We start from the raw sequence: 16,662 nt of genomic DNA, 5'->3' as shown, positions 1-16,662 counted from the left end.
GTACGGCAGAAGTGAGTACACCTCAGTGGAATATCAGTTTAATGTCATATAATGAAAAATAGTTTCACCTCTTAAAATTGCATTATTTCTAATTTGACAAGTGGACTATTTCCTTTTATGGACAATCAAAAACAAATACTTAAAAAAGATCATATTAAAAATACAGCACTGCTAAAAGATCTCAGGTTCATGTCCCGGTTAGGACACCCGGGATCTTTCTGCGTGGACTTTGCATGTTCTCCCTGTGCAGCGTGGGTTCTCTCCGGGTTCTCCTCCCACAGTCCAAAAACATGTTGAGGTTAATTGGTGATTCTAAATTGTCTGTACGTGTGACTGTGAGTGTGCTTGGTTGTCTGTCTCTAAGTGTAGCCCTGTGATAGACTGGTGACCTGTCCAGGGTGTCCCCTGCCTTCACCCTGAGTCAGCTGGGAAAGTAACGAAAGTACACACTGAATATATTCACCACATAATGTCATATACTGAATGATCTCAATTACAAGAGGCTCACAAACTATACAACAACCGTGGTACAAGCAGCAGCAGCAGCAGCAGAACAGATGCTGATAGATGCTGGCAGCTGACAGGTGAGCCGCCATGTTTGTTCTTCAGTGTGACGTCAGCGGATCCCCGGCCGCCTCCCCTCACCATGACAACGGCAGATTTCCAGCATCGTCAGAGGACACGGCGTTACTTCCGTCCGTCTTCGTTAAGGTACAATTAGTATGTGAACTAGTGTTTGGAGCTACAGTGCCGGGGTGTGTTCCATGTAGGACGTTGCTGAGCGGGACGTGCAGAGAGGGAGGCCGGTGGGCGGCGGAGGAACAACATGGCTCTGCTTCAGCATCCCCCGCTGCCGCTGCTGCTGCCGCTGCTGCTGCTGCTCGTCGCTGAACGTGTCGAAACTCGCTCCTCGCCCATATCGGACTTGAAATCCAAAATTTCAGGGGTGGAGGAGCTCTTGGAGGAATTCCGCAAGCAGCTCCAGCAGGACCAGGCGTACCGGGTCGGCGACGTGATCGACTCCTGCGTGGGCGACTTCAACGCGGTCGGGGAGCGCATCATCCGGGCCAAGGCCTCCATCGAGCAGGGGGCCACGTTCCTGCTGGCCCCGGACCGGGTGTTCACCTGGAAGGACTGCCTGCACGCCTGCTGCTCGCAGCCGCACTGCACCGTGGCGGTGGTGCAGGAGGACCTGCGGCAGCCCGGGGACAGCCTCAGCTGCTACCTGTTCACCTGCACCTACAGGAACAAGAACGTGTGCTCGTTCGCCCCTCAGCAGGGCTTCACCACCTACAGCCGGGCCGCCAACAGCACGCAGGGACACGTCGCTGCTCCACCGGGCGGTGCGGCCAGGAGGCCCGGGGAAGGGCCGCCGGAGCAGGACGAGACCCAAGGTGGGAGGACAGGCTGGAAATGTTGCTCAGTGGGTCAGAGAGGTGTCTTTGATGTGCGTGTGTGGTCATCCGTGTTATTACAAGGCTGGAGTGGCTAGTTAACTAGTTTATTTACAACCTAGTGATTAGTTATTAAAGAAGCAGGTAAACATGCTGGGTGGTTCATTAGCCTTATTCTAGTATGTAGAGGTCAGTGTTAAACTAAAATAGTACTGATTAAATTAAAATGCAGCCAGGGAAGTAGTAGCAAGTGTCATAGTTTTCCTTTTTTCCTAATAAATATGTAGATTTTATAGAAAAGAGACATAAAAATGATTGAGCGCATCAGGAAAATACAAACATTATTCATCACTTTATTCATCTTCAGATGCTGCAAAACACTAAGAAGTCATCACATCTTGTTTTGTGTTTTTCAAGACTGATAAATAAACTCAGATCAGTCACTGATGTGTAGTTTGTTATTGTGCATGATCATATTGAAAAGGCTTATTCAGTATTTTCTGTTATGTATTTTAAAGCTTCAGTGTCAAGAACTCACTGAATTCAGAACAGATGGACACAATTGCACAAAACAAACAGGTTCAGGCAGAAAAGCACGTTTATTCCCAGGCAGGGTTCAGTACACAGGTGATCATCTCATAAGGCATCCAAGACGAGAGGCAGAAAGGCAAGCTCGAAGGCAGAAAACGAGGTTGTACACATAACAGACTATGACTTGACTATGAAACGCTGGGACGAGGACTGTGAAGTACAACGAACTGGCAACGAAACTGTGAAACAATCAGGGGACAGGTGTGAGGAGACGGGGGACGGGCGTGCAGGAAGGACACGACATGAAATGTGCAAACATAAAGTGGAAACTTGACAGACATGACATTCAGCAGTTCATGAATTGATTAGTGGTCATCTGTTTTGATAATTAATTAGTTTGAGTAATTTTTAAAAGATAAAAGTCAACATTCTCTGATTCCAGCTTCTTGACTGAGCATTATTTCTGATTGTCTTTGGGTTGGACAAAACAAGACATTTGTCATCGTGGGTTTTGGGAAACACTGATAGATTTTTTTTTTTTTTTTTTTTAACATCTTCTGACATTTATAAACCAAACTAATTGATTGTAAACATGTTAATCAACCAGAGAGATAGTGATTAGTTTCAGCCTTGAATGTGTGCAGCTGCTCATGGTAGTTAGTGAACATTTTTGTTATCAGTAAGTCATTCTTGTGTTATGAAGGTGACCTCTGTCCTCAGATCAGTACCTGATATGCATGTAGTTATTGCAGGACCATATTAGAAAGGCTCACTGTATTAATTCCCATGTGTTTATAGAACAGATAAGAGGAAGTATAATCTGACATCACACACATCATTTCTTCATCATTCTTTCTTTGCTACATAAACTTTTTCAGGCCCATGACAACCTGAACATTTTATGCCCATTGAAAGTTAGAACTTTCTGTCAGCTTTCTAACTGTTCAGTTGAACTCCAGAACTAACCACTACAACAACTGCTTGTTACCCTGATAAGGCAGGAAGGCAGGTTAATGATTGGCCTCTCAGGTTGCATAGTCAGATGAGGACACAAAGAGCGACAGCAGGTGTTCATATGGCGGGGGGGCATTCTAGTGCAGGTATTGACATTGTAAAATAACAAGCTTAGAGCTGAAGGAAATACATTGATGGCTTGATTAGCAGTTTGACAAGTACAAATCCCAAATCCTGTTCATTGTTTCTCCAAAGTGAGAATTTGGTGATTTGTCTATTGTATCTCATTATAATCTGAATATATTTGGTTAATGGGCTGCTGGTCAGGCTCTAGAACATTGTAACAGGATTTTTCACAAACAAAACGCCTAATCAAGAAAATAATGAGCAGCTTAATTATTGATTAGTCACTACCAAAAGCCTTTCAATCTTCTATATCAAAATGTACACCCTGAAGTCATCCTACTCTGTAGAACAAAGCAAGAATGAATGCTAAAAGTGGAGGGTAAAGTTCCATGCATGTGGTACATAGCTTCCATCTAACCGGGGTCTGGTGTTGCAGATGTGGATGAGCCTCCTCGCAGCGACGCCGGGCAGGACGTGGTGATCCAGCTGCCCACAGACTGGGCCGTGCTGGACGGCCGGGACAGCGTGGACGACCATGAAGTCAGCCGCTACGAATGGACTCTTGTTAAAGGGGACACTGCCATTAATATGAAGGTCGGTGTTGGCTTTGTACAAATTAAACCAAAGTATGTAATTTTAACCCAGGTGAGAATGAGAGCCTGAACCTCCAGCAGTGACAGTGATTCTATCCCACCGAGCTGCACTGGAAACGAACACTGAACGAGCAAATTAAGATTTTAGAGTTTATGTTGAGCATCTTGTGAACAAAAAGGAGGTTATTTGGGGTTTTTATTATCAAAATAGGGCCTGCCCTAATTTTGCAGTTTGGAGAACACTTGTGCAGGCTAGATTGTGTTTTAGACTGAGGACATTTTCTGTACACATGCTGCTGCTTCTACTTGCTGCCTAAATTCTGTGTACCACATCTACTCTACACATCATTTTGTTCTTAATGATCGGGTATCTTGACCTTCATTAGGACCATGGAGACAGCAGCACTGATATATTTTTATTTAAAATACTAGAGTCCTAAACCTGCTTCTTACTTGTGTGATTTTCTATCACTTACCAACAGCTGTTATAATTCTAACATATCTAAACAGCTGCAGCACAGGGTGCCCAGGATTTGCTGTGCAATTGGTAAAACAGCCTCCTCCTATTTTGCACCGTGGTCATGAAAAAACCCTCAGAAGATTCACGATTTTATCTGCCTGTGAGAGCTCAAAGCTCTGATTAAAAGATGTGGAGCTGAAGACTGCAGTTGCTGTCGCTAAGCTGGATTTTGTTGTGTGTATTTTTAGTCTATTGGTTGTTTTAACGTGCTTTACTGTTGTTGTCATGCTCGAGTTTATCACTTTTTGTAACTTTTCTTGACCCGGTCTCCCTCGAAAAAAGAGCTTTTGATCTCAACGGGCTTCCTGGTTGAATAAAGGTTACATAAATGAATACAAATTAAAGAAGATACTCGGGAGCAGCTCTATTGTTCTGCTCTTTAGGAATCAGATGTCTCTAATATTATCATTTGCTATATAAATAGCCACTAATTGTCCTCAGTTGCCAGATGCTAGTTAAGTCAACAGGGTGGCTTGTGTGCAGAGCTCCGTATTACTTCGCTGTATCAACAGGGAAAAGAGTTCATTATGTCCAAACTGCCACAAAGGCAAGCAGCAGTGTTAGAGTCTGACCTCTGTTTGTAACCTTAGAGCGATGGGAAATGTCTTCCATAGTGGGTCTTGTTTTAATGTCAAGATTTGTACTTTCAACTGTGCTCAGTTTTCAGTATTTTATACCTTTAACAGAAAATAGTTCTCAGCGGAAAGACTTCGCAGCAACCTTTACACAGCAACTACGGACTGTAGTGTATGTATTTAATTTTGTTTTACAGTAACTATCTCTTTAACGCCAAACGATTTATGAAGTAATTGTGAGCAATCCTGTAAAACAATGATCATGACTGTCACTGTATTGCAAATAGAAAGTGATAAAGTACTTTGATTTTTCAGTTATTACTTCCTATATTAACTCATTTCTACCTGTCAAGTTAACAAATTCTCAGTTGGTTTTCCAGAAGCTGTATTACATAATGAAGAAACTAATTACAAACACCAAGAAAGAGAATGATGACGCTGGACTCAGCTAAAGTCAGAGCCATTAGAGATGTGATCTGTGTTTGTTTTGAAGGCGACCCATCCAGGGCTGCTGAAGATCAGTGGGCTCCAGGAAGGCGTCTACACGTTCCAGATGACTGTCACCGACACCGCAGGACAGAAGAGCTCAGACAATGTCTCCGTCACCGTACTGGCTCCCAAACACCAAGCAGAAGGTAATGAACTCACCAAAATGTGTCTTTGTTCTGGTTTGTGTTGTGACTTCAGGGATCATGTGTATGAAAGCTTGCCAGTCTGTCTTTCACATGGATGGATTCTTTACCAGCTGAGAGAGAAGGTCTGCAGTTAAATCTGTCTGTGCCCACAGTGTGCACCGGTCACTGCTCCAACTACCAGTTCAAGTGTGATGACGGCTGCTGTATTGACATCACCTACGCCTGCGATGGGAAGCAACACTGTCCAGACCGCTCTGATGAAGACTTCTGCCCAAACTGTAGGAAACATTCTCTGTTATCATGGCATGATTCAGTGAGCAGGGAGATTATAGAAACATTTCATAATCCTTTACATTATTTCAATCAGTGGATTTCAATCTTTTGACCAAAAATGAAGTAAAAACGGGAGCAAAGACTCACAGACTTCCTCACGACTGACTGCTTTTTCTGTGTTTATTTGTAGTTGACGGCAGCCGAAAATCAGTGACCCACCCTGTGGACCCATCCAGCCCTCAACAGCCTGCAGCCCAGGCAGAAGAGGCCAGGGACGGCTCCGTGCTCCCAGCTGGACCCAGGAAGACCATCGTACCCTCACAGGACCGGAGCAACGCTGCTCCTCCACAAAGTCCCAGTGAGCAGGGGGCTTCAGTCAATCATGGTAGGATGGTGCTTCTGCCTAAAGCGCCCTGCAGTCTGTTTGGGGAGGCAAAAACAGCATAATATGAAGTAAGAGTAACTCTACAACATCATAGAATGTTGCTCTGTAGTGATGATACAAAATAAAGTGGTTGTTCCAAATGTATGGTTCAGTTGGAATCTGCAACCGTTTCCATTGCTTTTAAAAATGTTTGTGTAACAATATGGTCCAGTCCGTGTGTCATCAGTGTAGTATGACTGTGTAAAGAAGCAGAAAGGGCTGTAATGTGTTTCTGGACATGGAAGCAGATGGAGCCTGTAGGCAGCCATTGAGTCATAGCACTGAGCTCAAAATGCTGGCAAAGCCACAGGGCCACTCTGAATTCCCTGGGAAAGCAGCTCCGTGCCTGCATCCCCTCTGAGTGCTGGAACAAAGCTCCTCTGTCCCCTCCGCCATCTGATCCCTGAATCAGACCAAGACTCACCAAACGGGCTTCTTCCCCCATTGCTATTTTTCCATAGGTATTACATGCCCGAGGTGCATTCTCAGGAGTCTTTTCTTTATTTCACAAATGCTTTGTCCCATGACCAAATGCTTTGCGCACTAAGATGATACCTGACTAATTAGCAGAAAGAAAGAGAGAGAAGTAAAAAGAAAAATAGCTCAAATACCATTGTCTAGGTGGCTTTAACCTCTGGTAATATCTAGTATCTTATATCAATGACACAAGGGCAGAAAGTAATGATTCATTTCATCAGTTCATCTCTTTCTTAAATAATCTCAAAGTCCTACGAACAATACAATACCAACAACCAAGCATGTTAATTTTCAGTGTTGTTCCAGTGAACTGTCTTATTCATCAGTAGTGTTATTAGTGTTTGTTTAATTAGTTTTAAAATAAGCGACGATTTATTCAATAGTAATTTCAATATTAATCCATTTGAATAAAGAACAGAAGTCTAAATTATGAAATTATGTTTTTTGTACTTCATATATTTTAACAATTTATTAATTACTAATTAATAACCCTGCCCACTGTCAGTTAAGCAAATTGTTTCGAATTATTTGCGTTCATAATTTAAAATTAAACTAATAACAACATATTATTTTGACATTCCAGTGTGCTGAGGGCTGACTCCTCCCCCAACACCTCGCTATTTTTTCACCCTGACTACATCAGTGCACAAGAAGAGTAATATGTCAGCTGTTAATGCAGGTGTATCGTTTGTCTCGTCCCCGTAGATCCATGTGCTGCAGCACCAGTGGTCGGACCCTGTAAAGGCAACTTCCCGCGGTGGTACTATGACCAAAATGCAGGAGAATGTAAACACTTCCTGTACGGTGGTTGCCAAGGAAACCATAACAACTTCCTTCAAGAATCTGATTGTGTCAGTGAATGTATACAAAAAAGTGAGAACTTTTTTTTTTTTTTTTACCTAATATGACAATTGTAACAATATGAAACTACAGTCATTTTAATATTCTTGAAAACATGTTTTAGGTCCAGCTTTCAGGCCAGCGAGTGTAGCCCCTCCAGTCACAAAACAGACTGACATAGGTAAAGTCATCACAGCTTCAAACACATATCAGTAACACAGTGGTAATAGTTGTCTGCTCACTAATCTAAGCTGCATTTGTATTTTTGTTGAAGTTGCTCCCAAAATCTCCCAGAGCCAAGCAGAGAGCGACACCTCCATCTCTAAACCATTTCCAGTAATGGGAGGACATCCAGTCCCAGAGTCAGGTCAGACACACTGTTCATGTCTATATGTAGCCGTTGTATCGTTGTTTTTGTGTAACGTTCTGTTCTACTAGTCATCTTCCTAATTTTAGTGCGCGGTCTCTGATCCCTCTTCCAGGTGCCATCCTTCCTCTGGCACTCGGCCTGATCATCACCGCTCTGCTGCTGCTCATGATCGGCTGTCGTCTCAGACTTGTTCGTCACAAGCTGAAGAAAGCGAGACCTCTCACCACAGAGGAGTCAGATTACCTCATAAACGGCATGTACCTGTAGCTGATTAGCCAGGCAGAGATGTGAGAAACAAATGAGAGTGTCGCCCTCTGAGACCTGACCCAGGATGTTCTGAATTTGCACTCTATATTTCTTGCAGCCCAGTAACTCTAATTTATCCTCATTTCTGGTTGGAAACATCCAACGCTCTGCTGTCATGAACGTTTCTGAACACCCCCACACTGATCCCCTCTGACTGGTACAGTAAATCTGCTGCTGATAGACGCTGCCTCGCAGTCAGTGACACATATTCAGATGCTTGTGAGTCCATATTTATGTTGTCTTAAATCTGACTAAGAATCAGTGATGAAATATCAACATTCCTTGTTTGAAACTGATACATGCATTAAGAGAGACTGTTTCATCCCTGTTATTGTACTTCATTCATTCCTGAAACACTGGTTACTTTCATATAACTTTTATTTTTACTTGTGATGTGTTGTCCTTTCCAGTGCTGCACAAAATATGCTGTGTTTCTGCCACTATGTGGCACTAATGTGCCATATTTTTGCTGTACATCTCACCTGAGTTTACCTGCCTGAAGGGCAGAAACATGAGTGTTTGAGTGCCTGTTATAGTACCATAGAAATCATCGAAATTATTATTCTTAAAGTTTGCCTGAATCATAAAAAGCCATAGCAAATTCTATTGGTCAATTTCTATTCTTGTCTATATTTTGTTGCATATTTTTGTTCACTAACGAAACATATCTGGATGATGTATCGTATATATTTGCGCAGATGTATTCCTTCAAAGTGCTGTCTTTCATGTGGCATATTAAAGTTTATTATATATTTAAAAAAATATTGGTGATTTATGTTGACAAGGAAATTTACGAGCCAGCAATAGCTTCACTGCTTCTATAGATTATTTAACTACCATGGAGACTGACATCATTCACTGAACACCGACAAATTCTAACCTATTTTGTGTGAAATTACAATCAGACATTGATATAATTCTTGCCATCTTTAAATTTTGCTTTTCTCAGAGGGAAAAAAAAAGTGTTAAAACAAAGGACAACTTCTCTACCAGAATTATTAATTGTACTCCTAGCAGTTTGGTGCATTTAGATTTTGTAAGTAATATAATTAAAATTTAAATATAAAATTATTTTAAATGTTCACAAACTAATTTTGGTGAGCAGATTTTCAGACTGTTGAATGGTCCTGTGCCCCTGACTTCACTATTCTAAAATATCTGTTGCAGCCTGTGCACAAAAAATTCAGTAACAAAAGAAAGACAAAAACATAAGCATCTCTTTATTTTCATATGCCATTCCAGAAACTGTGAAAGCCAAATAGCATCCATAACTTAGATCACTCAAAATAAAATGTGCTTTTTTTGATTCCATGTTTTTTTTCCCAAGAAAACAGACATTCATTTGCTTAATATTGTTGGAGTTTATTTTGGCAAAGCAGTGACTATCCCATTTACTGGCAGTCACCAGAAGAGCCTGCACAAATTGTAAATGGAAACCAGCGGCAGAAAGCAACACGTCACCAAGTGAAAGCACGCGTGTCGGTGTTATTAGTGCTCTGCTCTCTTTGGAGTATGTTCAGTATGATCCGATGCATTGCTTATTTCATGTGTAGAATGACCTAAGAGTGCTGCACATAAAACAGGATGTGTGGGTTACATCAGCCATTGTGTTGCCTGTGAATGTGTGTGAATATGTGTGTGTGTGTGTGTGTGTGTGTGTGTTTGTATGTGTTTGTAATACTGCTGGCAGGGGAAGAAAGCTCATATTTTAGCAGATAAGTCTACTCTTAGATGATCCACACACACGCACACACACACTGTAGCTAGGTGAATTATCTAAAAGGCTCAGGCGTTCTTCTTCGTTGTCCAGCGTTCCTCCTACATTCAGCTTTGATGCTGCTGAAATGTAATGCCGTAAAAACGTCTGATTGCAATTCAAATGGTGAGACCACAAAAGAAAAACAAACCTAAAATCCAGCGGTTAAAAAGAATATGTAACCAAGAGGATGCAGGCCTGAAAAGAAAAACAAAAAGCTCTCTCCAATATTTCTGTGCTGAGCTTCAAGCAGTCTTTCTTCCCAGCCCCTCAGGGCTGTCATCAGTGTGGTTCTCTAGTCCCTCGTTAGATGTAAAACAAAAAGAGCATGTTTTGTTATGCTTTGAACAAAATGTCAAGGGCTGACCCCCATCCAAGTTTTCTCCAGGTTCAAACTTAAAGGTGGATTATGGACTGCCTTCCGCTTCAAAGTTCATCCCTGTGAGACACGGAATTTGAATGTTAGAAAAGACAATGATGACCTGCAAGAAACAGCCACCTTCTTGTCATGCAAACAGAGTTAAGAGTTAGAATCTCATGCAAAATGTTACGATACATTGTCGTGATAAAAGTCAAACAGTAGCTGTTTCTTTCTACATCTCACAGAGAAGATAAAAAATAAAAAATCGAGGTTGAGTTTTATTGTCTAATAAGCATCCAAATTAACAAAGCAGTCATGCTTTTGAAAACCAAGCATATGCCTTCACACTGCTGCTATTTCTCTCGTGTTTAGGTCCCAAACAGAATAAACTGCATTAGTTGGGCAGAACCAAATTCACACTGGTGTTAAAATAAAATGAAGGAAACGTGCAGCGAGTTGGTATGGTATGGAAGAAGCAAAAAATGTCAACAAGCAGCAAAATGCAGCCCCTTGTGATCCATTGCCTGCTCCAAGCCACACCATTTCACCTTTGCCACTGTGAGAAGGAGAGAGGGGGAGGAGGGGGAGAAGGAAGTCACTTCCACCTGGACCACTGCTTGTCTTTGTCTGTTAAAGGCACATAAATCACCCCCATCAAGGGCTTCATTTTGGTGCTGCCATCCTCCATCTTGTCGTACTGCTCCAGCATCTGGTTTCCACCCGCTGGGCCCACGGGGAGAATGAGCCGGCCGCCCGGCTTCAACTGGTCCAGAAGCTGCAAGAGGCACAAGGTAGATGTAAAGAGTTTTTTTTATTTCTTAACACAAAATACATTAAATGTGTTTTGTCAATCTTGAATATGTGGCCTTGATCAACAGAGTTCAAAACTTTCAGAGACTCACAGCTTGGGGGACATTAGGTGCCGCTGCGCCAACGTGGATGGCATCATACGGCGCCTCCTCCTCATAGCCCAATCGTCCATCTCCCACTGAAACACACACCAGGGCATCACTCACAGGCTGCCAAACTCAATGCAGCACTGATGGATGTCTTCACCAGGTTGTCATATACAGCTCTTCTTGAAGGCTGTATGTGACTGTACTGTTCCTCATTAACAAACTTGCAGATTCCATTTTCACCTCGTTATTTAAACTAAGAAATGCCTCAAACTCATACTGTAAACAGCTGAGTGATACTGACAAAACTACACGTCAACATCTTCCCTCACTACCTTAATAATGTATGAGTAATGTGACAGTATTTTGACTTATTACAGATTAAGCACTCCAATAAGTCTCCCAGCTCCATGAAAGGTATCTGAAAATAGCTGATTTGGTCTGACATCTGCCAAAAATAACAAAAGAAGCTCTTCTTGTGATGTTACATTTTGACATAAAATATTGGTTGTGTTTTGTTCAAAAGGGTGGGCGCAATGAGCTGAAGTTTCAGCCTACACCTTTCAATCTGTTGTTTCTGTTCTGTCTCTGTTGTGCCGCCTTTTATTGCACTGCTGGGAATATTCCCCCCCCAACTGTTTCTGCAAACACTGTTAGATGAAAATCCAATTTCAACAAATTACACACAGAAGTATGCAGAAAATGTTAATTGCACTTGAGCGAAATTATTTACAAAATTGGAATTTACAGACATCCAAAAACACAGGGGGAAAATACGGAAACACTGAAGTTGTAAAACCATACAATACAGAGTGTCTGTTGACCTCGTTGTTGCAGCACTTCAATCTTCCTGCAGAGAAAGTGAAAGCAGGTACTCACTGCTCAATTATTTAGAGCTGCACGCTGCCTACTGAGCTTCTGTATGGTTTTCTCCACTGTGATGACCGTTCCAGTGTCTCTTGTTTTATAAAATATAGAAAGCTTTCAAACTATTTCCAAAAAAGTCTAATGACAGAGCGAATACTAAACACCATAATGTTGCATCCAGGACAATCTTACCTAATAGCTTGACTCGGCCCGATGTTATCAAACTGGGGTCATCTTTCTTCACATTGTTTATTGAATCATCTACCAGCTCTTTGATGTGATCGATTCCTATAACTTTCCCTTTTGGACCTACCTGTAAAGCACAAAAAGGGAAAGTGATCAGTTCATACAAGAATTCCACCTCATTACACACATTTTTTTTTCTCTTTCTTTCAGATTTTATGTTGATTGGCTGACACATAAATGTGTCGACCAGTGTAATAAATCAGACTGACACCAAGGAGAAATTGTATGTGTTTACCCGTCATATATGTGGCTCACCATTCGTGCGAAGCAAACAGACAAGATTCCACTGCCAGAGCCGACGTCCAGAGCTTTGGCTCCCTCATACAGCTGATCATGTAGAAGCTCCAGGGCATATGCGTGCTGGGTGGAGGGGGGGGCATCAACAAGAAAACGACATTATAGTCCCTCAGTCAACATTCATACTGAAGCTAACACTGGCGAGCAGTAGGTTAAACCCAGGACATCTATGAGGTGCAGCTAGCCAACTGACATCACTGCTTGCCTCTTTCTGTTTGTTAGCTGTACAAAGCTTTGATTCATTTTATTAGTTTGCTTAAGGTTTTGACAAATATCACAATCTAACATGCCAACATTGAACACAAATACATAAAATAGCTAAGGTTTCATTATCATCTAAGTAAAAATAGCAAATTAGCAGTGACTGAATGGGAGCAAGCTTTACAAAAAACTGTGATTCACAGGATGCAGAAATGTCTGAAAGTCCTTAAATTCATACCATGTGTGGGGCGCTGATAGTTGCTTGAAAGCCTTTTGGTAAAGAGGGAGGCACAGATTAGGTTAGTTCATTTCTCAGATCTCAGAACGGTTTTGCGCTGTGCTGCGATGCATGAATGATTACAAGAGCAGACATACCTATTGACTGCGGTGAGTCCATGTAAGGATTACACCTAGAGAAGTGTGCTCGGTCTGTGGCCAGCATGACTTCATAGACATTGTCGGATTTAATAATGCCATTTTCTGAGGATGCATAAGAGTTTGTGTCACTGTGGGTTATGGAGACACTGGCAGAAAACGATTACATAATCATGCAGCAGAATCAAACCCAGATAAAATATACATGAAAGAAATAAGTCAGAGGTAAAAACAAGAAATAACTCAGAGGTAAAAACAGAGTAAATTCAGGGACACTAAGCACAACAACACGACTACAATGACTCGTACATTTGCGCTTTGGTAATATGACACATGCTGTGAGAGTTTGTCAATTATCAGAGCTGATACCTTTGTAATGCTCAGTGTATTAGACCATTGAGGGCAGTTCTCTAAATGAATACCCCAGTCTGCTTTCTGGTAAATTGGAAATACACAGATTGGAGTCACTGTGGTAATTTGTCCAGCATCTGGACAGACAATCCTGTCAGATCTATTTTTTTTTACCCAATATACCTATTTCTCAAATAACTTTTCCAGTCATTTCTTGTGTCCACATTTTAATATAAAGTTGTGCATACTGTTATCATGGATCAGCCTATGCCACTGGCACACATAAACTAACAACAACATAACAGTGCGTCTATAATAAAGGAACAGCAAATAAGGAGCAGAAAATACTGAGACACGAAGGAATTAAAACATTTTTATGAGGGACAAAAATTAAATCGTAAATAACAATATGCCAAGAAACATGAGAACGTCAGAGAAAAATAAAGGATGAGCAGAAGACTGCAGCATACATACAGGACTATGTGCCACCCAGGTGCTAGCACCTACAGAAAGCCACACAAACTGTACGTCTGCGTGTTTAAGAATATTGTGGACATTTTTCCAAATCAAGACCGCTTTGAGGCAAAAACTAAAGTTTATATAAACTTTGTACCTTTACTGATGGTGTATCTTAATTTGTCAGGTTTTTAATTCACTTGATCAGCCAAAAACAGCCATTCCTGTATGAGTTGTGTTGTTTACCTTTTAACTGTGTCCTTACTTATTTTCTCAGCAAATGTATTATATTTTAATACATATTGATATTGTGATGTAAGATCGCCCATACTGTGACAGAGGATTTCACCTGTATTATGGCACATGATACAACCTATACATTGGCACAAACTAGCAACATAAACATACAAGGCATACAAATCACAATATGCCAAATATGAAAACCTGAAAATATTCTAGAAAAATACAAGATGAAATAAAACATGCTTCCCAAGTACAGGCAACACTTGTGGTTATCACATATAATGTATGTAAGCAACAGAAAAGCACTAAAGCTTGGAGACGAGTCATGGAAAGAACCAGAAATGCAAAGAGTTAGTGTCTTCAATATAACCCCTCCTAACAGGTTCCTGTAGCAGCTTGAGCCAAAGGCAGGAAAAGCCAACAACAGCCGGTGCTGCTCTCATTACTGCCTCCCCCCCATCCTTAGAGCTATGCGCCGCTTTAGGATACATTACAAATAAACCATACAAGCTGCCAGATGGACACCTACAAGTGATTTCTGAAATTAAAATAACCCATACTGGCACATCTCAAGCTGTTTGCTTCCTAACTGTAATTATTCTCACAATTCAAATTTGTCTTTGCCAATATACCAACAGAAATGTAATGCTGTTTTTGGGCTATACGACCATTTCGTGTATAATTTGGAGGCACATCTGACTGCAGCATGCAACTGGGTGGTGAACCTTAAAAATTAAAGAGGTATTCGAGGTTTGAAAAACAACTATGACAGCCTGTGCTGACCAGTCCTGAGCACTGACCAGGAGGACAGAGACAATAAGAAAAGACGTGAATTAGCATGCATCCTGCGTGTGACCTGCTTAAATGCAGCTTATGCAAACTCAGGGTTAAATTTAAGCCATTCGTGCACCTAAATGGGTCAGTGTCCAGTTAAGTGAACAAAGTAACAGTCACATAAAACACATCAAATTAAATAATAATACTACATTTGCTTTAATTAGCACAACTACTATTAACTAAGAAAGAAAAGGTTTCACTTGAAAAATGTGCTATTGTACCGATGATACAAAATGACCTGCATCATCAACAGACATCCTGAAGGGACTTTATGAGCAAAGTCATTGGTGAGAGGCTAATTTGTTTAAATTGTACTTGCTGATTTTCAGCATTTAACTGTTTTACTATTACATATTTATATATGATAAAATGCATTCCCTGCAAATAATTTGGTTAAACTTCTTTATATACTGGATCTCTTTTTTTTTTTACTTCACCAGTTGCAACATTTGGTCAATAATAAACTGGGATAGAGAATCTTTCTAGCATTATTTAGTTTGGCAAGGCACTGCACCCCAAACCATGCAGCTTTTGGCAAAATGCTTGCAGCTTGCAACGCTCTGCTGGACAGCACAGAATATAAATAGACCCGGTAGATACTTAATATTGAATGTGGACTTGCACTTTCAAGTCTGCAGATATCATCACAATCAACGTCATTTGGTGATGTGCATGGAAGAAGCAGCAGAGCCAGAGTGTTATTACAGTAGTTGTATAGGCCTGACTTTTTGTATTTACCACCTAATGCACTACCATCTGATTGCAGATAAAACCATGTGGATGGCATCGATCGTAGTGGACTTCGCACCACATACCAGTCGTCTAATAAGGTGGCACACTGAGTCACTGCTCGTTCATTGCAGCCAGCAAATAACTAACCGCCGCTGTGACACAGCAAGTTGTCGTTTTCAATCACCCGCTAACAAAGGCGCTGTAGAAACGAGCCTCACGTTTACAGCTGCCACTGCCATTCACGTAAAAGCACAGTGAATGATAGAGACAGCCATCAATGAAAGTGGGCACGGCTGCTCGCTGGTAGTGCTGCTACAGCTAGCTACAACGTCCCAAATGACGCACATAGAGCTAGCAGGCTAAGCCAACTCCACACACAACTGAGCTGCACAAATATTCTATGTTCAAGCACAATAAAGAGGTAATTCATGTCTTTAATGTTTCTTTTTTTCTGCAACTACGGAGGCATGCATCTGTACTAAGCGTAAACGTGGTCCGAGAAAGGGGTGGAGGAAGGTAACGCTAGGTCACAACAACATACCACAGAGCTTAGCAACCAGCTAGCTGCCGCTCCTGTGTTCACACCAGCCTTCAAACTAAACCGATTTCTAGCGACGTGTCGGTGAAGGCGTCGGTGCTGTCGCTTAACGAAGCATTCGTACTTACTACGGAGGTTGTTGACAAGCTCTGCGTGGCTGGCTCCTCCAGATTTCCAGGCCATTATTAAACAGACTTTGCGGAGTAAGTAGACAGCAGCTGTCAGTGCCGCGCCTGCGCCAACTGTTTTGCCGATGAAGCTGACAACCTCCAGAGCAGACGGCGGAGCGGCGGATACGTCACCAGACATCCAAATGATTTTACTGCAGGGCCGCCTTTCAAACACACGCCCTCACACACCACAGAGCCATAGTTTATAGAAACAATTAAATCTGTATGGATATGTGCCTAAGCCAATGTTAGTTGCAGGGAATAAGCCACATTCCTCACTCAGTGCATTATCAGATTTGCCGCAGTAACATAAACGGC

At 41.7% G+C, this 16,662-nt stretch overlaps 2 protein-coding genes across 3 annotated transcripts; one reads left to right on the top strand and one right to left on the bottom strand.

The window, feature by feature from the left end:
- The first annotated feature begins 826 nt into the window (after positions 1-826).
- Positions 827-8,780, top strand: lrp11 (low density lipoprotein receptor-related protein 11). Its single transcript, XM_008279034.1, has 9 exons — positions 827-1,394; positions 3,442-3,599; positions 5,187-5,328; positions 5,481-5,606; positions 5,792-5,986; positions 7,208-7,375; positions 7,467-7,523; positions 7,617-7,709; positions 7,825-8,780. The coding sequence occupies exons 1-9, from the start codon at positions 827-829 to the stop codon at positions 7,977-7,979; spliced, it is 1,662 nt and encodes a 553-aa protein (XP_008277256.1). The 3' UTR covers positions 7,980-8,780.
- A 437-nt stretch (positions 8,781-9,217) lies between these two features.
- Positions 9,218-16,483, bottom strand: pcmt (protein-L-isoaspartate (D-aspartate) O-methyltransferase). Of its 2 annotated transcripts, none has more exons than XM_008279033.1 (8): positions 16,303-16,483; positions 13,018-13,122; positions 12,881-12,912; positions 12,400-12,504; positions 12,091-12,211; positions 11,038-11,123; positions 10,684-10,910; positions 9,218-10,213 (listed from the first exon to the last, which is right to left on the bottom strand). In XM_008279033.1, the coding sequence occupies exons 1-7, from the start codon at positions 16,481-16,483 to the stop codon at positions 10,731-10,733; spliced, it is 810 nt and encodes a 269-aa protein (XP_008277255.1). In that variant the 3' UTR covers positions 9,218-10,213; positions 10,684-10,730. The 2 variants fall into 2 exon arrangements, with proteins under 2 accessions (XP_008277255.1, XP_008277254.1); XM_008279032.1 differs by having other exon boundaries at positions 10,741-10,910.
- Positions 16,484-16,662: the final 179 nt, after the last annotated feature.

This window comes from Stegastes partitus, unplaced genomic scaffold (assembly GCF_000690725.1).
Source record: "Stegastes partitus isolate 25-593 unplaced genomic scaffold, Stegastes_partitus-1.0.2 Scaffold142, whole genome shotgun sequence".
Taxonomy (NCBI): domain Eukaryota; kingdom Metazoa; phylum Chordata; class Actinopteri; family Pomacentridae; genus Stegastes; species Stegastes partitus.
This window is presented reverse-complemented; position numbering and strand designations above follow the sequence as displayed.